The sequence below is a fragment of the Heloderma suspectum genome, chromosome 10, assembly GCF_057233095.1.
Source record: "Heloderma suspectum isolate Gila_16-S chromosome 10, 16-S_ref, whole genome shotgun sequence".
NCBI classification, from domain to species: domain Eukaryota; kingdom Metazoa; phylum Chordata; class Lepidosauria; order Squamata; family Helodermatidae; genus Heloderma; species Heloderma suspectum.
The window spans coordinates 10,524,377-10,549,243 of NC_139467.1; the positions used below are offsets into that span (position 1 = coordinate 10,524,377).

General features: G+C 45.7%; 2 protein-coding genes across 4 annotated transcripts in view; both read right to left on the bottom strand.

Moving 5' to 3' along the window:
- The window catches only part of MEGF8 (multiple EGF like domains 8), a 71,079-nt gene extending 58,257 nt beyond the window's left edge, over positions 1-12,822 (bottom strand). The window contains exons 1-5 of one of the 2 annotated variants that reach the window (XM_084815067.1): positions 12,712-12,822; positions 10,935-11,139; positions 6,137-6,300; positions 982-1,188; positions 602-782 (exon numbers count right to left, since the gene is read on the bottom strand). In XM_084815067.1, coding sequence (XP_084671193.1) covers positions 602-782; positions 982-1,188; positions 6,137-6,300; positions 10,935-11,139; positions 12,712-12,807 — 853 coding nt within the window. In that variant the 5' untranslated portion in view covers positions 12,808-12,822. Of the gene's footprint in view, positions 1-601; positions 783-981; positions 1,189-5,010; positions 5,137-6,136; positions 6,301-10,934; positions 11,140-12,711 lie in introns of those variants that run through there. The other variant, XM_084815068.1, reaches the window with a different exon arrangement.
- Positions 12,823-21,848: 9,026 nt separating this feature from the next.
- TMEM145 (transmembrane protein 145) overlaps positions 21,849-24,867 on the bottom strand; it is a 30,913-nt gene continuing 27,894 nt past the window's right edge. The window contains exon 15 of one of the 2 annotated variants that reach the window (XM_084814333.1): positions 21,849-22,911. In XM_084814333.1, the coding sequence (XP_084670459.1) occupies positions 22,690-22,911 (222 nt within the window). In that variant the 3' untranslated portion in view covers positions 21,849-22,689. The remainder of the gene's footprint in view (positions 22,912-24,867) is intronic. The other variant, XM_084814334.1, reaches the window with a different exon arrangement.

Here is a 24,867-nt window from a genome sequence, read left to right on the forward strand (position 1 = left end):
CAGCATCATAAAGGAGACAGGGCAACCAGTGCTTGGCCATCAAGGGCAGCAGAGAAAAGGTGGCTGGGGGCGGGGAGAAGCAGAGGCTCAGTTCACTTTATGTGGCCTGCGAAGCCCCAGACGACTCTCTTCCGACTTGCGTCTCTTCCTGCTGTTCCTCTAGCTGTGACTTCAAAGGAGTCCTTCAGCTTGGCCAGCCACATATAATTTAACTAAGATCTGAAACAAATGATCAGGAGAACCACACCGTGCATTTGTTTACTAGACTGTACCATTCAGATTGCAGGGGGGAGATTGCACGGTTGAATGCTCCCCCATAGGAAAAACAAGACAAAACTTTCTTGCAATAGGTTGGGCAGCATGTAATATTCTCCTTAACATTCTATTTGTCAATATGCCGAACTAGATTTTTTTTAAATACAAAAGGAACATCCAATCCCCACACCTGCAGTGTGGAGTGGTTCAGACTATCAAGACAATTCTGCTGATTATGTGTTTCAGCTCTCAGCCCAGCCTGAAGAAATGCACAATCATTCCCCCAAATGCCCACAGCTGCTCCCTTCATTCGCCTACAGGAGAATATAATGGGATGATTTCTGACCTCCAAAGATGTACAGTCCTCCCGTGGAGGGCAGGAAAGCACCAGCAGCAGCCGTGCGAGCCCGGAAACCGGGATCCCGGGCGCTCACATTGTACCACTTGCCGGCTCCTTGGTTCTCGCTCAGGGCTAAGTCACAGGCCTGGCCTACAAATCCAGGCTCACACTGGCAGTGCCTCGACTCCTGCCGGGGAGAAGCGGGGAGAAACAAGGCACATCCCATCAGGCTGAGAAAACCTAAGCTCACATGCTCCCAGCAGAATACAAACGACCTACAGGCAAGGCCATTTCCAAGCCAAGGAGATGAAAATGCTGCCCTTGACATCATGAAAACCAACTGGCTTTTGAAATTCTAAGCATGACCAACAGGGAGCTGGTCTTACCTGGCTGCACATGCCATGGCTCTGACAATAGGTGGTGCAGTCAGGCATGGAGCAGTCCTCGCCACCCCAATCTTGGAAGCAGGCACAGCGCCCATCGTTGTCACAGATCCCATGTCCCGAGCAGCCCATCGGGCACAGCGAGATGGCATAAGTGGCATTGAAGCCCAGCAGGTTGTAGTTGGCGTCACTAAACAGGTGCAATAGCATCTGCAAAGCAGGAAGGAAGAGTGATGAGTGCTCCAAGGATGCTGAAGTCAAGGCGCCAGGATGATGCCAAAGGGACTTGCCAGGGGCCAAAGCTATAAACTGCCCAAAGCTATGGGTCCTATTCCACACAGCTTAAAGAGCCACACTTGTAAAACTGTCCATTTAACCTCGATATATACTGACCCCAGGGCCAACACAACAACAGAGGTGAACGAAGGCTGCAATCCTATACGTGTTTACCTGGGAGTAAGCCCTGTTGGATCCCATGGGACTTGCTTCCCAGTAGACATGCATAGGATTGCACTGTAAGCCAACAGTCCAAGGGCATCAGCCTCTACTAGGTCTTGGAAAGATCATCACCGCCTGCACTTGGGGAAGGAGGGCATCCCCTTTCTCCAGGGGGTGAGATCAAGAGCCTTCTCATCTCCACCAAATATGTGGGGGTGGGGGCATAGACAATGTCTTAAAGGGGAAGAAGAAGAGAAGCAACAGACATTCAATATAAACAACAAAAAGTCTTGTGGTACTAACAAATTTATTCTGGCATAAGCTTTCATGGACGCTGTCCACTTCATCAAATGCATGAAGTGTTAACCTCAAATTGGTAGATACACAAGCTGAGGGTTGGGAGAATGTAAACCATGTGGTCAGAGAGAACTGAAATGCAAAAAGTACAGACAGTGATAATTACCTTAACAGCTGCCATTCACAAAACACTGTTGCATTATAATGGTGAGCCAATATGTAGCATGATTAAAAAAAACCTTTGTCATTCAAACCACAAGAAATAGTGTTGAATCTCTTCAAAAATTGGAACTGTAGCAATTTCACATTTGTATCTGGCTTTGAAATTCCTTTGTTCAAGAATGGTCACCTTATGGTCATTCACAGAATGTCCTAGGAGGTTAAAATGTTCCCCTGCTGGTTTCTGAACATTCCTGGCTTCAGATTTGTGTCCTTTTATTCTTTGGCATAGAGCCTGGCCTGTTTGACCTATGTAAAATGCAGTACAGCATTGCTGGCAAATGATGGCATACAGCCAGGGCCAGAAATATTGGAACAAGGATAACTGTTTTGGCATTTGGCCTCTGTACACCAACACATTGAAGTTGAAAGGATACACACCCAGATGGGAGCGAAGTCAGGACTTTCAGCTGTAATTCAAGGGTTTGGACAAAAGCGGGGCACTAACCATTCAGGAAGGACAGCCAGTGGCATACACACACACCCATCGTTGGGGGCTCATAAGTAAAGGAACAAACCAACATCATTTCAAACTTAAGGATCGCCTTTAATACCTGGATGAAAATCCTTTGCAGTCAATGACTGCCTGAAGTCTGGAACCCATGGACATGACCACATGCTGTGTTTCCTCCCTCGAGATGCTTTGCCAGGCCTTTCCTGCAGCTGCCCTCAGCTGCTGCTTGTTTGTGGGTCTTTCTCCCTTCAGGCTTGTCTTCAGTAAGTGAAAAGCATGCTCTGTTGGGTTGAAATCAGGTGACTGACTTGGCCATTGAAGAACATCCCACTTCTTTGCCTGGAGAAACTCTTGGGTAGCTTTTGCTGTATGTTTTGGGTCATTATCCATCTGATATGAAGCAGCGTCCTGTCAGTTTGGCAGCATTCGGATGAATGCAGAAAGTATAGCCCTATACACTTCAGAATTCATCCTGCTGCGTTTATCAGCAGTCAGGTCATCAATAAACACCAGTGACCTGGTTCCATTGGCAGCCATACATGCCTATACCATAACACTGCCTCCACCATGTTTGACGATTGATGTGGTATGCTTTGGATCATGAGCTGTTCCTTTCCTTCTCTATACTATCCTCTTCCCATCATTCTGGTACAAGTTAATCTTAGTTTCATTAGTCCAAAGAAACTTATTCCAGAACTGGGCAGGCTTTTTTAGGAGTTTGCTGGCAAAGGCTAATCTGGCCTTTCGGTTCTTGAGCGTTACCAGTGGTTTGCACCTTGTTGTGAGGCTTCTGTATTTACATTCATAAAGCCGTCTCTTGACTGTAGATGTTGACAATGACATGCCTACCTCCTCAAGAGAGTTCTTGACCTGGCTAGATGTTGGGAAAGGGTTCCTGTTCACCATGAGCAGCATTCTGCGGTCATCCACTTTAGTTGTCTTCCGTGGTCTGCCAGGCCTTTTGCTGTTGCTGAGCTTGCTAGTTAATTCCTTCTTTTTCAGGATGTTCCAAACGGTTGTATTGGCCACTCCCACTATTTTTGCTATCTCTCTGATGGGTTTATTTTGTTTCCTCAGCCTAATGATGGCCTCCTTCACTTGCATGGACACGTCTTTGGACCTCATGTTGGGAGTCCCAGTGAACAGCTACCAAATGCAAATGTAACACTCAGAACCACCTCCAGGCCTTTTATCTGCTTGATTGGTCATGGGATGCTCAGGAAACAGGCCACACCTGGCCTTGCAGCTGCTTGTCAGCCATTCGTTCCATTACTTAGGAGCCACCAAGAAGGGGGGGGGGTGTATGCCACTGGCTGTCCTTCCTGAATGGTTAGTGCTCCGCTTTTGTCAAACCCCTTGAATTACAGCTGAAAGTCCTGACTTCGCTCCCATCTGGGTGTGTTTCCTTTCAACTTCAGTGTGGTGGTGTACAGAGGCCAACTGCAAAAACAGTTATCCTTGTTCCAATATTTCTGGCCCTGACTGTATATCACATTGGAAGATTAGCAGGTGTATAAATCCCTGCTGTTGTGCATGGCATTATTAGGTTATTAAGATAAAGACAATATTTAAAAAAAATTACACTCCATGTGTTAATCAGTTCACCATTGCACTGATGTCTGTGTTATTACCCAACAACAGTTTGTGAATGGCAATTGTTAAGGTAATCATCAGTCTGAACTATTTTACATTTCTATTCCCTCTGACAACACATTTTACATCTCCCTTCCCCCAGCATGTGTATATAGATCTATACACACAATTTGAGGTTAGCACTTCATGGATATGATGAAGGGGACAGTGTCCACGAACGCTCATGCCAGAATAAGTTTGCTAGTGCCACAACACTCTGTTGCTTTTGTTGCAACAGACTAACAGTTACCCCTCTGGACAGTCAACATGAAAATGTTAAAGTAATATCCTAGTCAATTTAATGGACAATTGTTAAACTACTGTCAGTGTACAATAAGACACCAAGTGCATGGTGGATTTGGATTTGCCTAGGGAAGCGAAGAGCCTTGGGGTGGCCACTCTGATGGGTTGATTGATTAAAACCACTTTCGCTTTTAGTAATATTCATAACAAGTGAATACAGTTTTAGACTAGTATGTTAATTTCTACAGGGCTTTCTTAGCTGTGCCTGTCAGTTCTTGACTATGGCTGAACCTACACATAGCAGTTATACCGTTATCATAGCCTTAGTTATAACGGTATGATAACGGTATAACAGCTATGTCTAGATTCAGCCTATATGTCTGGAGTCTTAGGATTATTTTAGTTTTGTATTTGCTGTGCTTTTAAAATGTCATAAGGCTTCTTGAGCAATGGAGACATGGGGGAAAATGTTTTAAATAACATATATTGGTCACACATTTAAAAAATGATACATTTTTGCATCTTCCATTCAGTTGCCTCTGGCCATCTTGATGAACTCTTTTCAGGGGGATACAGGCCTATGAGAGTTCACCTTTCTCCTCTTACATTTTTCCATGTATTTATATCATATGATCACACTCATGGCACAGATGTGACAGGATTTTCTAAGTTTATTGTTAACTGAGTGATGAAAAAGGCAAAAACAGAAAACCACCCAAAAACAGTGGATGCAAGAAAGTGTTACTTACTGCTAAACTGGTTTCCAAATTCCCCAACATGCTTCCAGCACAGAGTCTTTCTTGAGGGAAGTGACTCAACAATTAAAATTATGAAAACAGTATTATGATATAATTCAATCTCTTCCAGTTTACTCCAGAGTTAATAAACTTGACTGCTATATACCTGCAGAAAAACAGCATCATTCTTAAGTTTGCCAATCATAAAAAAGGCTACACTCTAGACTTGGCTAAGATCTCAAACAGATCTTTGCGAAGATGTCATCCAATAATATAACCATCGAACAAATCTGTTCCTTCTGGTGTAAGCTGGAGGATATTGAATTTAATCAGAATGCTTTTCTCATAATTTAGATGTTGGGGAGGAGTTTCCTGTCAGGAAATTTTCACTGAGGAAGAACACGCACTTTGCATAAGGCTGGTACTCTCCTGCCTGAGGGATAGGATGGTGCCATGATCACAATAAAATGTCCTGCATTGCTTAGAATCTCTGCTCCCCTCCTCCAATTCCTTCATCCTCCAACCTAGCTCTAATGCCTTCATCTCAACAACTTGGGTAAATTGGCATCTCCTCTTTCTTTAAAATGGGCCGGTGGCCATTTTTCTGTTGAGGGCCACATTCCGGGGGGGGGGGGGGGAGTTAAAGCTGGCCAGAGAAGCTATATGCCAGCAGTGGGCAGGGTCAAAAACCAGTGGTGGGCACAATCAGAGCCCAAAGTTGGAGGATCATTCCTTTTATCTTTCTGACACCCCTTTTCTCTCTCTCTCCCTGAAACCTTTTATGTGCTCTCTCTTTCTGACACCTCTCTCTCTCTCTCTCTCACACACACACACACACCCTTCTCTCTCTCACTTTCTCTGACACCCCCTTTTCTCTCTCTCTCTCCTGCCCAGATGGCTACTAGAGCAGACGCAGATTGCTCTTGAAAGAACTCTAAAGCGATTGCTTGCAGGGGCTTTTGAAGTTAGGCTGAGGGCTGCATGACATTAGGCAGAGGACCACATACAGCCCCAGGGAGCAGGCTGTCCATCCTTTAAGAGGACATATATATTCCACATCTTTGGCTCCAGGCTGATGATGGTGTGTCTACATAACCAACTGTGATGTGATCCAATCTCCCACTTCCAGGGTCAATACCTTGCCAGAGGTGGCTTCAACAGTGGGGGGCAGGGTGCTGCCACTGAGACTGGCTAGCAAAGGGCTGCTGGGGGAATCACCGTCGTAAACGAAGAGGTAGTCGTAGGTGCATTCTGTATCCATAAACATGAAGGTCAGGAGGATGCGGTAACTGCTGCTGGGAGCTGAGCAGGGTACAAAAGGGGAGGGTGGTTAGAGGACCAGTCCCAGGGCCAATGGGGTGGTATGTAGTGGACCTTAAGTGGGCCCCAAATCCTATAATCATACCTCTGTGAAGAGGCAGAGAACCTCTTTCAGTAAAAAAAAAAAAAAATGCATGGCCATCTCAGCATACCACTCTATGGGACCTTCTATTTCCACAATCATACTCAGGGCTGATACTTGACAGGATTTCCCAAGTTTATAATTGACTGAGTGATGAAAAAGGCAAAAAACCTACCAAACCCAATGCTTGCAGGAAGAACATACATGTGGAAACACTAAGAGCAGGGATACCGACAGCACTAGCAGTGTTCCAGTAGTGCTGTCAATCTTCTTACAAGGCCATAAGAGGGAGGACTAAACAGTCCTCTGCCTTGCTGTATCAGGTCAAGGTGCATCTAGCTCAACCTTTCCCAACCTGGTACCCTCCAGATGTGTTGGACTGGAACTCCCGTAATTCCCAGCCATTGGCCATGATGGCTGGGAATTATGGGAGTTGCAGTTCAACACATCTGGAGGGCATCAGGTTGGGGAAGGATGGCAAACAGACAAGCAGTGCACGGCAATATGCCCACCCCCATTTTTTGTTTAGCATTCAACCAATCACTTATTGTAATATAACAACTTCCTATTATATAGATTTGGCCATATATTAGTATTCTGTATCCAGAGATATATTGCCTCTGAACAGGGAAGTTCCATTCTTGGGTATCATCAGTGCAGGCTGGTGTCTCCAATGTCAGCAGGGCAGTGAATCCACTCCAGGTTTCATAGAATAGTAGGGTTGGGAGGGGCCTACAAGACCACTGAATCCAACCCCCTGCTCAATACAGGAATCCAAGTTAGAGCATCCCTGACAGGTGGCTGTCCAGCATAGTCTTGAATGCCTCCAGTATGGGAGAGCCCACTACCTCCCTAGGTAATTGGTTCCATTGCCGTATTGCTCTAACAGACAGGAAGTTTCTCCTGATGTTCAGCCGGAATCTGGCTTCCTGTAACTTGAGCCTATTATTCCGTGTCCTGCATTCTGGGATGATCGAGAAGAGGTCCTAGCCTTCCTCTCTGTGACAATCTTTCAAGGATTTGAAGAGTGCTATCATATCTCCCCTCAGTCTTCTCTTCTCAAGGCTAAACATCCCCAGTTTTTTCAGTATCTCATCATAGGGCTTTGTTTCCAGTCCCCTGATCACCTTCATCACCCTCCTCTGAACCCTCTCCAGCCTGTCTGCATCCTTCTTAAAATGTGGTGCCCAGAACCGGACACAGTACTCCAGATGAGGCCTAACCAGTCCTGAGTAGAGGGGAACTAGTTGTTATTGTTCAGTCGTTCAGTCGTGTCCGACTCTTCGTGACCCCATGGACCATAGCACACCAGGCCTTCCTGTCCTCCACTCTCTCCCAGAGTGTGCTCAAGTCCATATTCATTGCATCAGTGATGCTATCTAGCCATCTCATCCTCTGCTGTCCCCTTCTCCTTTTGCCTTCAGTCTTTCCCAGAATCAGGGACTTTTCCAGAGAGTTTTCTCTTCTTATTAGCTGGCCAAAATATTTGAGCTTCAGCTTCAGTATCTGTCCTTCCAATGAGCACTCAGGGTTGATTTCCTTTAGGATGGACTGATTTGACCTCCTTGCAGTCCAGGGGACTCGTAACAGTCTTCTCCAAAACCACAGTTCGAAAGCATCCATTCTTCAGCGCTCAGCCTTCCTTATAGTCCAGCTCTCACAGCCATACGTTACTACTGGGAAAACCATAGCTTTGATTAGACGGACCTTTGTAGGCAAGGGGATGTCTCTGCTTCTTACTATGCTGTCTAGGTTTGCCATAGCTTTCCTCCCAAGGAGCAAGCGTCTTTTAATTTCATGGCTACAGTCACCGTCTGCCGTGATCTTGGAGCCCAAGAAAATAACATCTGTCACTGCTTCCATTTCTTCCCCTTCCATATGCCAGGAAGTGATGGGGCCAGATGCCATGATCTTTGTTTTTTTAATGTTGAGTTTCAAACCAGCTTTTGCACTCTCCACTTTTACCCTCAACAAGAGGCTCTTTAGATCCTCTTCACTTTCTGCCATTAGGGTGGTATCGTCTGCATATCTGAGGTTGTTGATAATTCTCCCGGCAATCTTAATTCCGACCTGTGATTCATCCAACCCAGCATTTCTCATTATGTACTCTGCATAGAAGTTAAATAAGCAGGGTGACAATATGCCACCTTGTCGTACTCCTTTCCTAATTTTGAACCAATCAGTTGTTCCATGTCTGGTTCTTACTGTTGCTTCTTGACCCTCGTACAGGTTTCTCAGGAGACAGGTAAGGTGGTCTGGTACCCCCATCTCTTTCAGAATTTGCCACAGTTTGTTGTGATCCACACAATCAAAGGCTTTAGCGTAGTCAATGAAGCAGAAATAGACGTTTTTCTGGAATTCTCTTGCTTTCTCCATGAGAGGGGAACTAGTACTTCCCAGGATTTGGAAGCGATGCTATTAATGCAGCCCAAAATAGCATTGGCCTTTTTTGCAGCCACAGCACATTGTTGGCTCATATTCAGCTTGTGATCGACAACCATTCCAAGATCCTTCTCGCTTGTAGTGTGGTTGAGCCACGTATCCCCCATCTTGCAACTGTGCCTTTGGTTTGTTTTTCCTAGGTGCAGAACTTGGCATTTATCCCTATTAAATGTCATTCTGTTGTTTTCTGCCCAGCGCTCCAGTCTATCCAGATCATCTTGAATTTTGTTTCTTTCTTCCAAAGTATTAGCTATCCCGCCCAATTTTGTGCCATCTGCAAATTTGATCAGCATTCCCTGACCTCCTCCTCCAAGTCATTAATACAAACGTTGAAGAGCACTGGGCCCAGGACTGAGCCCTGCGGTAACCCGCTCGTTACCTCTCTCCTGTTTGAGAAGATCCCATGGATAAGCACTCTTTGAGTTCGATTCTGTAGCCAACTGTGGATCCACCGGATCGTTGTTTCATCTAGCCCACTTTGAGCTAGCTTGCTCATCAGGATATCATGGGGCACTTTGTCAAAAGCTTTGCTGAAGTCAAGGTGTACTATATCCACAGCATTCCCACAGTCAACAAGGGAGGTTACCTGATCAAAAAATGAGATCAGATTCGTCTGGCAGGATTTGTTCTTGACAAAGCCATGTTGGCTTCGAGTAATCACTGCATTGTTTTCAAGGTGCTTACAGATGGATTGCTTTATCATCTGCTCCAGAATTTTCCCAGGGATTGATGTCAGTCTGACTGGTCTGTAGTTCCCAGGTTCCTCCTTTTTACCCTTTTTGAAGATAGGGACATTAGCCCTCCTCCACTCATCTGGCACGTCACCCATCCTTCAACACCTTGGATGGCTCCTTTAGAGTCCTGACTGAGACCCGGAGTGGATACACCACCCTGCTGACATCGGAGACACCAGCCTCTACTGAGTATCATGCCTAATAGTTACTGATAGACGAATCCATGGAGGAGAAGTCTAAAAACCATCTCAGATAGTGACCATAATTACATCTTGTGGTGGAGCATTTTTCCTTCAATTGAGAGTTATTCATTTGGATTTCCAGTCCACCTTATCCTTGAAATCCCTGGGCTGGAAACCATCAGGAACACAAGGCCTCCCTACTCATTCAACCAAAACAATGTTTGCCTGAATCGAAATATTCTATCTTGCTTCCAGAAGGTAATCTAAACTCAGGCTGTTAGAGACATCTGGAAGAAGGGAATTCTAAACTTAGGAGGTGGTTAAGAATTCCTTACTGTGCCCTCCAGGTGCAACTATGGCAAAGAACTCGTAAGAACATAAGAAGCGTCATGCTTGATCAGGCCAAAGGCCCATCTGGTCTTGCATTCTGGTCCTGCAGTGGCCAACCAGTTCCACACAGGAAATCCACAAGCAGGACATCATCATCATCCTCATCATCAATAATAATAATAATAATATTTTTATTTGTACCCAGTCTTTCTACCAAAAATGGCACTCAAGGCAGCTTACACAATTAAAATTGATTAAAACAACAAAATAACACAATAAAAACATAACAATTAAAGGAAAAAAACAAAAAAACAAAGAATTAAAAACAGCATCCAACCCAACAGACCCACTTACAGGCCAAAGGCCTTCTGAAATAAAAGTGTTGTTTGCCTGCAGAAGGACAGCAGAGAAGGAGCAAACCTAGCTCCCCTTGGGAGGGAGTGCCACAGTCTGGGAGCAGCCACTGAAAAGGCCCTCTCTCAGGTCTCCACCAAACATGCCTCTGAAGGGGCGGTCTAAAAAGAAGGGTTGCTCCAGACATGAGTCCAATAGCATCCTCCAGCTCATGTTCCCCAGCAACTGGTATTGAGAGACATATGATCTCTGATACTGGAGGTAGCATATAGCCATTATGACCTAAGGGCTTATGTTGGGACTAAGAGAAGAAAATATTACTCAGGGCTCAAGCCACTTTATACATTCAAACTAGGCTTTAACAAGTGAGCAGACCCTGCCATTTGTAGGGGGTGGCATTCCTTGGGCAGGAGTCAACCAGTTTGGCCCACCACCACCATCACCCACCACCCACCACCAGAGGAAAGAGAATGTCTTTCCTCGTGTTCTCACCTTCCACCAGCCACTCGCAGTTGCCATTGACAGAATAGTTGCCGGGCCCGTCAGTCACATAGCCAGATGCACTGCGTAGCACCTGACGGTGCCCCTTACAGTCACCCCCATCAGCCTGCCGGATCCTACACAGGGCTAGAAGCAGTGCAGCTAGCAGCCTCAGGCAGCTGGCCAGTAAGGGGTCCATGATGGTTTCTGGATCTCCCTACAATGCAGAAGATGCTTAGTCAACATAGTCCAAAAGGTGAAGAAAACGCCATAGTTGAGCCTGAAAGACCAAGTGAGAACTATGGAATTTGGGGGGTATAGCAAACTTTGCCTGGGACAATGAGAGGAAAACACAGTACATGCTTACTCAGTGCAGATACAGATTGACGCATCCCATTCCCAGAACTTAACCTTAGACATGGCTCAGCTCCAGGACTTATACATGCTAAATACAAATTTGGGTTCTTCGATTCTCCTTCTCCAACTATTTCCCCAAGCATTCACACATACTCTTTTACATCTGTCTGTGATCTGAAAATGGGGTAAGGAGCAACAAGGAGGAAGATTAACAGAATCTGGACAAAGTGTATATTTTCTGAGAGAGCTGCATTTTGGGAGAAAGGCCGAGAAAATATCAGTGAGTGATAAGACATTGTTTTTTCACTTTTAGTTGGTCCCTTCTTTGTTTCCTCAAGCCATCCGTAGCAATGACTTCAGGCTGTGAACTCTTTTGGGGTAACAATAAGGCACCCTAAGCCCATGGGCAGAGCAGGGCATAAATGTAATAAAGAACTATAGAAAAGATGCCAATGCCTCTTAACTGCAGGAGGCTCCCACACATACTAGAAGCACCTGCATTTAGAAATTACAGTGCAGTCCTATACATGTCTACTCAGAATTGTCATTGAGTTCAATGGGACTTTCTCCCAAGTAAACACATATAGGACTGCAGCCTCCATCCCTTCTCCCAGTCTTCAAAACCGTAATGGCTTAAAACAAAACCAATCCCACTCTCTACACAGCAAGTTGCATGTGCGTGACTGAAAGGGAGGTTGTTGTTCAGTCGTTCAGTCGTGCCCGACTCTTCGTGACCCCACGGACCATAGCACGCCAGGCCTTCCTGTCCTGCGCTCTCTCCCGGAGCGTGCTCAAGTCCATATTCATTGCATCGGTGATGCTATCTAGCCATCTCATCCTCTGCCGCCCCCTTCTCCTTTTGCCTTTAGGGGGGTACTTTTATGATAAAAGTACTACATGCATAGAGGCTTTACAAAAAATAAGAGAACCCCATAAAAGTAGATGAGAAATTCCCTGGTATTGATCCCATTCTGGGCATCAAAACAACCCTTACAGGGAGCATCAGATCCAGAGCAGAGAAGAAAAGCAACACCCCTTTGAAATCGAAGGCCCTTTAAGAGGAAATCCTAAAGAGGAGAGGGGGAAATAGGATCCCTACTAGGGCTGGGGGAAGAGAAATATCCTATAGATGCTCAGAGGAATCATAGCATACCATCTCCGTAAAAGCAAGCAGCTATTTTTAAAGGAACTCGCAGATGGAAAGACCCATAACTGAAGATGGGGCGGGGCGGGGAAAATGGGGCCTATATGGAGAGATCCCATAAATTATTGACTTCCGAGCCAGTGGGAATCTATAGGGGAATCTATAGATGAAGAAGAGGATAATGGAAGACCTATATATGAAGCGTTTTAGAGGGGTAGCGAGGCGGGAAACCACAGGGAAATACGAAATTCTCCGTAAAGGCTAAAGGAGAACCCCCCGATGACCCACCTCCGCAGCTGCCGACGGCTCCGCGGCCCACACAGCGGAGCGGCCTGGGACGGAGGAGGGCAACGAGACGAGCGGCCAGAGCGGCCACGGGCGCATAGAGAGCGGAGGACAGAATGGATGGTGAAAGGCGGGGCAAACTCTTCCTAACTCTGTGGAAAGGGACCTGCGCAACACAGCCATAGAAGCTGGTGGAAACGATAGGCTAGAGCGGCATGGGAGGCTGGGGGAGAACGGTTGCCATGGCAACTGTGTCTGTGTGTGTTTCTGTCAAGTGTATATTACTGCTGTTTTCCTGAGAGGAAAGAAAGAATTTGCCCACCCCTCAAGGGAGCATGAAGATGAATTATTATTATTATTATTATTTATCACGTCATAATGACACACATGGGGTTTTCTTGGCAAGAATACTGGAGTGGGTTGCCATTTCCTTCTCCATGCTGATCATAGCAAACACTCTTTTCCAACAGCACAAGAGGCGACTCTACACATGGACATCACCAGATGGTCAATATCGAAATCAGATTGATTATGTCCTTTGCAGCCAAAGATGGAGAAGCTCCATACAGTCAGTAAAAACAAGACCTGGAGCTGACTGTGGCTCAGATCATGAGCTGCTTCTTGCAAAATTTCGGCTTAAATTGAAGAACGTCGGGAAAACCACTAATCCGTTCAGGTATGACCTAAGTCATATCCCTGATGAATATACAGTGGAGGTGAGGAATAGATTTCAGGGATTAGACCTGATAGACAGAGTGCCTGAGGAACTATGGACGGAGGTCCGTAACATTGTTCAGGAGGCAGCCACGAAATCCGTCCCAAAGAAAAAGAAATGCAAGAAAGCAAAGTGGCTGTCTGATGAGGCTTTACAAGTAGCTGAGGAAAGAAGGGAAGCGAAAAGCAAGGGAGAAAGGGGAAGATATACCCAACTGAATGCAGAGTTCCAGAGAATAGCAAGGAGAGACAAGAAGGCCTTCTTAAATGAACAATGCAAAGAAATCGAGGAAAACAACAGAATGGGAAAGACTAGAGATCTCTTCAAGAAAATTGGAGATCTCAAGGGAACGTTTTGTGCAAAGACGGGCATGATAAAGGACAAAGAAGGCAGGGACCTAACAGAAGCAGATGAGATCAAGAAGAGGTGGCAAGAATACACAGAAGAACTATACAGGAAAGATCTGAATGTCCCTGATAGCCATGATAGTGCGGTCACTGAACTTGAGCCGGACATCCTAGAGAGTGAAGTCAAGTGGGCCTTAGGAAGCATTAGTAACAACAAAGCTAGTGGAGATGACAGTATTCCAGCCGAGCTATTTAAAATCCTAAAAGATGATGCTGTTAAAGTGCTGCATTCAATATGCCAACAAATCTGGAACACTCAACAGTGGCCACAAGACTGGAAAAGGTCAGTTTACATTCCAATTCCAAAGAAGGGCAACGCCAAAGAGTGTTCAAACTACCGCACAATTGCGCTCATTTCATATGCCAGCAAGGTGATGCTCAAAATCCTACAAGCTAGGCTTCAGCAGTATGCGAACCGAGAACTACCGGAAGTACAAGCTGGGTTTAGAAGAGGCAGAGGAACTAGAGATCAAATCGCCAACATTCGCTGCATCATGGAGAAAGCAAGAGAATTCCAGAAAAACGTCTATTTCTGCTTCATTGACTACGCTAAAGCCTTTGATTGTGTGGATCACAACAAACTGTGGCAAATTCTGAAAGTGATGGGAGTACCAGACCACCTTACCTGTCTCCTGAGAAACCTGTACGAGGGTCAAGAAGCAACAGTAAGAACCAGACATGGAACAACCGATTGGTTCAAAATTGGGAAAGGAGTACGACAAGGCTGCATATTGTCACCCTGCTTATTTAACTTATATGCAGAGTACATCATGAGAAATGCCGGGTTGGATGAATCAGAGGTCGGAATTAAGATTGCTGGGAGAATTATCAACAACCTCCAATATGCAGACGATACCACCCTAATGGCAGAAAGCGAAGAGGATCTCAAGAGCCTCTTGTTGAGGGTGAAAGAGGAGAGTGCAAAAGCTGGTTTGAAACTCAACATTAAAAAAACTAAGATCATGGCATCTGGCCCCATCACTTCCTGGCATAGAGAAGGGGAAGAAATGGAAGCAGTGACAGATTTTACTTTCTTGGGCTCCAAGATCACCGCAGACGGTGACTGTAGCCATGAAATTAAAAGACGCTTGCTCCTTGGGAGGAAAGCTATGGCCAACTTAGACAGCATAGTAAGAAGCAGAGACATCACCTTGCCGACAAAGGTCCGTCTAATCAAAGCTATGGTTTTCCCAGTAGTAATGTATGGCTGTGAGAGCTGGACTATAAGGAAGGCTGAGCGCCGAAGAATTGATGCTTTCGAACTGTGGTGCTGGAGAAGACTCTTACGAGTGCCCTGGACTGCAAGGAGGTCAAATCAGTCCATCCTAAAGGAAATCAACCCTGAGTGCTCATTGGAAGGACAGATAATGAAGCTGAAGCTCCAATATTTTGGCCACCTAATGCGAAGAGAAAACTCCCTGGAAAAGACCCTGATGCTGGGAAAGACTGAAGGCAAAAGGAGAAGGGGACGGCAGAGGATGAGATGGCTAGATAGCATCACGGATGCAATGAATATGAACTTGAGCACGCTCCGGGAGAGAGCGCAGGACAGGAAGGCCTGGCGTGCTATGGTCCATGGGGTCACGAAGAGTCGGACACGACTGAACGACTGAACAACAACAACAATGACACACAGGTGAAAAACAGGTCGCTGCCCCAAGGGGTTTACAATCTCTAAGGGAGCAATCGTAGGCAAGCTTATACAGAACAAAAGTCCCCAGTATAGCTGGCTGGGGCACGCTGGGAGTTCTGGGGCTTTTCTTCTGTCTAAGCTTGCCTAGGATTGTGCTCTAAGCTATGCAAAGGCAGAGGGAAGGGTAACAGTGGAAGAATATGCATAGCTGCTTACGCATAATACTTGGCCCTGGGCTGAGTTTCTGTGTAGATCAGAAAAACTCCTTTTCACAAAACATTGTTCACAAAAGATTGTTGTTATTTATCACCCACCCCTTCATGGATCACTGCCTTGTTGTGGCGAAGGGGCTTGCGTAACTCAGTGGAGCCATAAGCTATGCCGTGCAGGGCCAACCAAGACGGACAGGTCATGGCGGAGAGTTTCCGACAAAATGTGGTCCACTGGAGAAGGAAATGGCAACCCACTCCAGTATTCTTGCCAAGAAAACCCCATGGAATGTATCACAAGGCTAAAAGAGATGACGCTGGAAGATGATCCTCAGGTTGGAAGGTGTCCAATATACTACTGGGGAAGAGCAGAGGGAATTTCCAAGTAGTGCCAGAAAGAGTGAAGCGGCTGGGCCAAAGCCGAAAGGACACTCAGCTGTGGATGTGTCTGGTGGTGAAAAGAAAGTCCGATGCTGTAAAGAACAATATTGTTTAGGAACCTGGAATGTCAGATCAATGAATCAAAGTAAGCTGGAGGTGGTCAAACATGAGATGGCAAGATTGAACATCGACATCTTGGGAATCAGCGAACTACAATGGACAGGCATGGGCGAATTTAATTCAGGTGACCATTATATCTACTACTGTGGGAAAGAATCCCTTAGAAGAAATGGAGTAGCACTCATAGTCAATAAAAGGGTGGGAAAAGCAGTACTGGAGTACAATCTCAAAAACGACAGAATGATCTCAGTACGAATCCAAGGCAAACCATTCAACATCACAGTAATTCAAGTCTATGCCCCAACCACCAAGGCCGAAGAAGCTGAGGCTGATCGGTTCTATGAAAACCTACAATACCTTCTAGAACTAACACCAAAAAAAGATGTCCTCTTCATCATAGGGGATTGGAATGCTAAAGTAGGAAGTCAAGAAATCACCGGGACAACAGGCAAGCAAGGCATTGGTGTACAAAAGGAAGCAGGACAAAGGCTAATAGAGTTTTGCCAAGAGAACACGCTGATCATAGCAAACACTCTTTTCCAACAGCACAAGAGGCGACGCTACACATGGACATCACCAGATGGTCAATATCGAAATCAGATTGATTATGTACTTTGCAGCCAAAGATGGAGAAGCTCTATACCGTCAGTAAAAACAAGACCTGGAGCTGACTGTGACACAGATCATGAGGCGCTTGTTGCAAAATTTCGGCTTAAATTGAAGAACGTCGGGAAAACCACTAAACCATTCAGATATGACCTAAATCATATCCCTTATGAATATACAGTGGAGGTGACGAATAGATTTCAGGGATTAGACCTGATAGACAGAGTGCCTGAGGAACTATGGACGGAGGTCCGTAACATTGTTCAGGAGGCAGCAACGAAATCCATCCCAAAGAAAAAGAAATGCAAGAAAGCAAAGTGGCTGTCTGATGAGGCTTTACAAGTAGCTGAGGAAAGAAGGGAAGCGAAAAGCAAGGGAGAAAGGGGAAGATATATCCAACTGAATACAGAGTTCCAGAGAATAGCAAGGAGAGACAAGAAGGTCTTCTTAAATGAACAATGCAAAGAAATCGAGGAAAACAACAGAATGGGAAAGACTAGAGATCTTTTCAAGAAAATCGGAGATATCAAGGGAACATTTTGTGCAAAGACGGCATGGTAAAGGACAAAGAAGGCAGGGACCTAACAGAAGCAGATGAGATTAAGAAGAGGTGGAAAGAATACACAGAAGAACTATACAGGAAAGACCTTAACGTCCCTGATAGCCATGATAGTGCAGTCACTGAACTTGAGCCAGACATCCTAGAGAGTGAAGTCAAGTGGGCCTTAGGAAGCATTACTAACAACAAAGCTAGCGGAGATGACAGTATTCCAGCTGAGCTATTTAAAATCCTAAAAGATGATGCTGTTAAAGTGCTGCACTCAATATGCCAACAAATTTGGAACACTCAACAGTGGCCCCAAGACTGGAAAAAGTCAGTTTACATTCCAATTCCAAAGAAGGGCAATGCCAAAGAGTTTTCAAACTACCGTACAATTGCGCTCATTTCACATGCCAGCAAGGTGATGCTCAAAATCCTACAGGCTAGGCATCAGCAGTATGTGAACCGAGAACTACCGGAAGTTCAAGCAGGGTTCCGAAGAGGCATAGGAACTAGAGATCAAATCGCCAACATTCGCTGGATCATGGAGAAAGCAAGAGAATTCCAGAAAAACGTCTATTTCTGCTTCATTGACTACGCTAAAGCCTTTGATTGTGTGGATCACAACAAACTGTGGCAAATTCTGAAAGTGATGGGAGTACCAGACCACCTTACCTGTCTCCTGAGAAACCTGTACGAGGGTCAAGAAGCAACAGAAAGAACCGGACATGGAACAACCGATTGGTTCAAAATTAGGAAAGGAGTACGGCAAGGCTGCATATTGTCACCCTGCTTATTTAACTTATATGCAGAGTACATCATGAGAAATGCCGGGTTGGATGAATCACAGGTCGGAATTAAGATTGCCAGAAGAATTATCAACAACCTCAGATACGCAGACGATACCACCCTAATGGCAGAAAGTGAAGAGGATCTAAAGAGCCTCTTGTTGAAGGTGAAAGTGGAGAGTGCAAAAGCTGGTTTGAAACTCAACATTAAAAAAACGAAGATCATGGCATCTGGCCCCATCACTTCCTGGCATAGAGAAGGGGAAGAAATGGAAGCAGTGACAGATGTTATTTTCTTGGGCTCCAAGATCATGGCAGACGGTGACTGTAGCCATGAAATTAAAAGACGCTTGCTCCTTGGGAGGAAAGCTGTGGCACACCTAGACAGCATAGTAAGAAGCAGAGACATCACCTTGCCGACAAAAGTCCATCTCATCAAAGCTATGGTTTTCCCAGTAGCAAGGTATGGCTGTGAGAGCTGGACTTTAAGGAAGGCTGAGCGCCGAGGAATTGATGCTTTCGAACTGTGGTGCTGGAGAAGACTCTTACAAGTCCCCTGGACTGCAAGGAGGTCAAATCAGTCCATCCTAGAGGAAATCAGCCCTGAGTGCTCATTGGAAGGACAGATACTGAAGCTGAAGCTCAAATATTTTGGCCACCTAATGCGAAGAGAAAACTCCCTGGAAAAGACCCTGATGCTGGGAAAGTTTGAAGGCAAAAGGAGAAGGGGATGGCAGAGGATGAGATGGCTAGATAGCATCACCGATGCAATGAATATAAACTTGAGCAAACTCCGGGAGAGAGAAGAGGACAGGAAGGCCTGGCGTGCTATGGTCCATGAGGTCGCGAAGAGTCAGACACAACTGAACAACAACAACAACAAATTTATCACCCAACAATATTTTGTGAAAGGCAGTTCTTAAGGTAATAATCACTATCTGTACTTCTTGCATTTCAGTACCCTCTGACAACACCGTTTACGTCTCCCCACCCCCACCCCTCGTTCCCTAGCACGTATATATAGATCTGCCAATTTTAAGTTAGCACTTCATGCATCTGATGAAGTAGACGGTGCCCACCAAACTTTATGACAGAATTAATGTGTTAGTCTTTAAGGTGCCACAAGATTCTTCGTTGTTTTTAATAAAGAATGGTTCTGACCATGTGCGGAATGTATCAGCAGCAGCACTGAGTCACCACCACAGCCTGACTCCACACATTTGGGGCCAGGGCTTCTACACCGAAATGAACCCCAGCACTAACCTCTTTTTGGAAATTTGGATATAGGGGTATCCATCTCCAGTCAGCCCCATATCCTTCAGCTGTCACTGTTTGTCAGTGTCAGCCCCTATTTTCTGTTCCTATTTTGTCCCTATTTTTGCTTTTAAAAATCTTGCTAGTGGTGCTACAGCTGTAACTTTTCGGAGTTCAGCAAACTCCCCAGGGTGTGTGCATGTGATGCATGCAAATGAATGCTCAGGTACCATGCAGTGGCTCAGCCTGCCATTTCACACATTGCACTACTGAAGTATATAGAACAATAGTGTTTTTCTCCTATTTTTTAAACCAAATACCCTTCTGGTTTTTAAATCAGGAAAGGAGATACTGTTGCAAAGTAAATGGATATAAACAGAGTAGCAGCCTTCCATTGGTGATCCTCGTTATACAAATAAGGGTGTTACAAGCATGCCCCTATTTTCATCTGTGAAATATTGGATGGTATGAAACATCCTGACATACCTTTCTAGACTAGGGTGGGCAGACTTCAGGCTTGTGCAGTCAACATTGTGTTTGTTCATTAGAACCTCTGATGATATACAAAAAGCAGCTTTGTACCCGCCCTGTGTGAAATACAATAGCTGAAGAGATGGAAACGTTATTAGGGGTGCCTCTACACTTCCAGTTTATTGCACATTTATGATTGGCCATTCACTGAATTGTACGGGTCCATTACATGATGTCATCATCAGTCATTATCCCACCATTTCCACCCACCTATCCCGTGTTTTCCTCAAATGGAAAAAATGTGGTATTTTTCCAAATATGCTCAAATGGAGTGCCATGCGCTCCCGTGTGTTTCTCCCCTAGTGTGAGTGAACCGCTGTGTGTTGGTGGCTGTGGGCAGTTGTTTGGGGTTGTTAGGGGTGTGGTTATGATGGCAAAGGTGATGATAACAGGATGTGGGATGTGTCGCCTTCTCATGCCTGCACCACTTTGGGTCCTTGCCATTTTCAGCCTGCAGCATTCTGAACAAGGCAGCAGGTCAGCAGACTGGCAGAGCTGCAAGGGGGCAGAGTGGCAGGTAGGCAGGCCTTCTGACCTGCCGGGATGCCTCCCTGCTGTGCATTGCCAGTGAGTAAATGGCTGAGTAAATGGCAGAGATTGTCAAAAACACTGAACGGGGAGGCTGAAAGCTTAATAACAGTTGGAGAATTCAAATGCGGAGTACAAATTGACTGAATTCAATAAAAAACAATTAACAGCTCAGTGGGTGGAAATTTGTGCCACGTCTCAACAGACACATTTCTATTTATTATGGTAACAGTCTCCTAGGAATTTCCCCAGCAGCAATTGTCAATAGTGGTGGTAACAGTCCGCTGCTCAAGATGCTGTTCACTTGCAAGCTACACAGAACCTGGGGAATTATTGAAGTTTAATGAGTTTGTTCTAGACTCGGATGCTTTAAAATGTTTGCCACAGAGGTGATAAGATGTAAGCTACATGTGTTAGCTAAAGGTGCCTGGCTGCTCCTGTCACCAAGCGCTGCCTCACCAGCAATGTACAGTGGCTGCCAGGTGACTGACAACCCCCACCCCTCTGTTTTTGCAGGCCTGGGCAGGCTACCAAAACAGGAGGCTCATAGATAGGAACTTCTGGTGAACCACGGCATATGATTGCTGAGATGTGTTCAGCTTGGCGGATCAGTATTTTTTTTCCTGGCCCACATTATATCTTCCTCATAATGAAATGGTTGTGTGAATGTTCCACCATGGGGATTATATGGTGGCTGAGCCACTTTCCTAAGGTAATGTTCACCCTACCATAGATACAGTGTGTGGAGGAACCTCACATAATCATGGACAAGCTGTAATCCAAGGCAAAATAAACAAAAAAATAAGCAGCCCGACATGAACTGGCCATTAAGAGAAGGCTTTTCTGTGCAGAATTTTGAGGGAACCAAAAAAAGAAAAGTTGATGAGATCCTCCTGTCCCTCTTCTGCCTTCTCCAGTGGGTAGACCTATCACCAGACATGGTTGCTGATGGATAAGGGGGGAAAAATCAGCTTGGCCTCCTCATACACAACTTTAGCAACAGCTTGGCAGCAACAAAGAGATAAACCTTATCACCTGCTAATTGCTGCAGATAAAGTTGCTGTTAAAAGCACAGCTACAGTGGCTAGTTGCATAGCTGGCAATCCTGTGACGATAAAACAAGCAGTACTGGTGTGGTTTAAACAGGGCAATCTACACTACAAATTTCAACCTGTTTTAAGCCAATGTAACTGTCATGGTGCTGGGATCTGGATGTTGAGAGATTCCCCACTCCTTCCATAAAGATTAATTTCCCAGGGCAGCTTGTTTCCCCAAGGCTCCCTTCAAAACCATGTTTCGAACTGGCAGTTGTGCAGATGTGCCCTGGATGAGCAATGAAGACCATTCAAGTCCCCCACGTTCAGATATCTCTTCTTTTTTATGTCTGCCTGTTCCCCCAAAATAGCCACATGCTTTTCCAATCAGATAGAAACACAATAATCGTCTTTATTTTGGCAAAAAAAACCCACTCTGGTGGATTTCAGAAATTCACCGTCATCAGGGAGCAGAACCCACAGCATCATCACGGAGAGGGAAGAGGGCAACACCACCACCTCAGGAGGTCAGGACAAAGGGGTGGAGGGGATTCTTGCTGCCATTGTAGGGGAATGGAGGAAAGGGTAGCATAAAAAGGGAGGGATACAGAAAAGGCTTGGATACATCATTACAAGGCCAGTCTGGGCTGGCATGTCTGCAGTCCCTCCCATCTGCATCCAAACAGGAGAACCATTCAACCAAAATGGCAGCTATGAAAGACTATGGTGCTCTTTCTTTGGGTCACACTCTCTACAGGGAAAAGGCAGCCAAGGGTAGGCCTGTCACTCTAACTGAACTAGGGATGGAAGAGAATCATTGCCCCTGTTCATCCCGTTTCTGGCTTCCCCCAGTGGAACCAGCCCCAGAGGAGGAGAGCTTAAGCTTCTCCCACGAGGAAGGATAGCAGATGTATCATACAGACTAACTAGGTGAGGATTCACTCCCTCTGTCATACTGAATGGGTAGGAAGATGGTGGGAGAAGGACCAAACCCACCCCGTGCATCTGGCTTCTCTGTATTCTCTCTAAAAGAGCAGTTCTGCAGTGTTCCAGGGAGACATGAGATAGAATAGCCCTCTGATATGATTGGACATCAAAGGAAAGAGAAGGTGGCAGAGCTAGGAGGAAGGGGACCCAGAAGAGAAACCAGGGATGGGCATGAGGCAGGGAGCCCCAGAAAGTGTTGAGAGAGGAAGCAGGGAAGCCACAAAGGACCAGGAGAGTCAGGAGACCCCTACACGGGCCGGGCACCCGTTGTGTGCATGCTAAAATACTCAGTGTAGCCATTATGTTGGTGAAGTTGGGGCGCATGGAGCTGATAGGGTGGTGGCTGGTTCTCACTTCCCAGGGAAGGTTTTAACAGCACAGGGGCACTGCTGAGCTCCGAGGTGGTGACCACGCAGCTGGGGGTCAGGTTACGATCAGCAGATGATGTCTCCTCGACCTGTTTGCGGGACTGGATGGAAAAAAGTAGAAGAATAGACGAGTGAGCATTGGCGGAGTGAAAAAAACATGCCCCAAACAAAACCACATTGCCACATTTCCTCCATCCCCAAACCAGATGCAACTGGACCAAGGGGGCAAGAAGGGACTTGGAGTTTATAAGGCTTAGTGCAGGACTGCACAGCTTATAACAACACACTAAGGCTCTAAACACTTTTTTCTTTCTAGTTGGCTTTGGAATGATTTGTGATGCTGTAACTGCTTTATCTGCTGCCACTATTTTAACGTTTTTATTAGCTGCTGCTATTTTTATCTGATTTGTTTGATTTATGTGCTGCTGTTGTTTTAATATTTTAATGTTGTTGCTTTTGTATAATCTTATCATATTGTTTTACTGACTGCTGCTGTGGGAGTATAATTCATCCTGAATAAATTTAAATGCATAGATATATAAATACATTAAAAAACCGCCCAGGATATTGATGTGCAGCAGCCCACTGGGAGATCTATGAGCTTCTTGTTTCTGCTACCTGTCTGAGGGCTTTTCTACACAAGGCATTTATCATGTACTCATCATTCTGAACTAACATTTTTTTTACAGGGTGTTTTTAGATGACATCATAACCTTCCAATTTCACTTTTGTGTCTAAAAAGCACTTTCGGCAAGTTTTTTTAGAGCAGGGAAAATACAGTATTTAACTGTAAAAAAAAAAAAAAAACTTTTTTCCCACTTGTGTATTGGTGCTATTCCACTATACCACAGTGCCACCTAGAGGTTATGTGGCAGAAGAGTTTTTTGTGTAGTGCTTGGATTTCAGTTCTGCGACAAAACTGAAAGCAGATACAGCGGATTAACAAGAACGAGGATTGTCAATCAAGAACAGAATAGGGATTGTCAAACCAAAAGTAGGTACAGTAGATTAACAGCCTCGTGCAGAAAAGCTCGGGGACTGCAAGAGCAGAAAAGGGATTGTCAGTCACCTGACAAGCCATAGTGCATGGCTGGTCAACTGTGATTCAGCTTGGTAATTTGTTAAGTTGCGGAGGCGTAGCTTAGCGCAAGAGGAAGGGGGTGAACCTGATCTGCCTTATAAGCCACCCATTTGTCAGCTGGGAGGACTCCCTGAAAGCTCTTACAAGGCAGGTGTCTCAACAGAGTATAGCGGTGAGGTAGTTTAAGTCTGTGGGGTCAGAGACCCCATGGGGCTCCAAATCCATCAGCTGCCTGGTTGATAGGAAAATGTGGATGCTGTAACTGTGGGCAGAACACTTTGAAGTGGGGAGGGGGTTCCATCCAGTGGCAGCTTTAGGATCTCTAGTGCAGCAAGAAAGTGAGCTGGTTTGGACGACATGACAGCCCATCGTGTGTTAATTTACACTCGACAAGTGCCGGCTGCCATTATGAATATGCAGTCCCCAACTGGGACTTGTCGGGAGTTGCTGTGTCATGCAAACTCAACTGGCAGGGGTTATTTGAGGGCTAAACAACCCTCGCATAACACCCAGTCTGTTGTAGTGTTATACGAGGGTTGTTTAACCCTCAAATAACTCCTGCCAGCCAGGTTCGCATGACACAACGACCCCCCAGTCGGGGCGTGCATATTCAAAATGGTGGTTGGCATGTGCTCCAGCTCCTTGAGGGTAAATTAATCCATGAGGGGCTGTCGTGTCATGTGATCCAGCCCAGTATGTCTGCCTGAGGCCTAGTGCTCCAGGTGGGCAGAGGAAAGCAGTGGAGGAAGAAGGCAGGCATAGCAGAACCACACAGGTGGAACACCTGTAGCTGGGCTACTTGAGATTATGGGATAGAGGGGAGCTGCAAGGCACACCCTGGAACCAAGACAATGCAGAAGAGCTCCTTGATCATCCATCATGTGCACCACTGACTAGAAGCAGAGCCCACCGCACAGGCACCACTTGCAGCTTCCAAAGGGCAGATTAATACAGAGACAGAGCACGTCCATCTCCA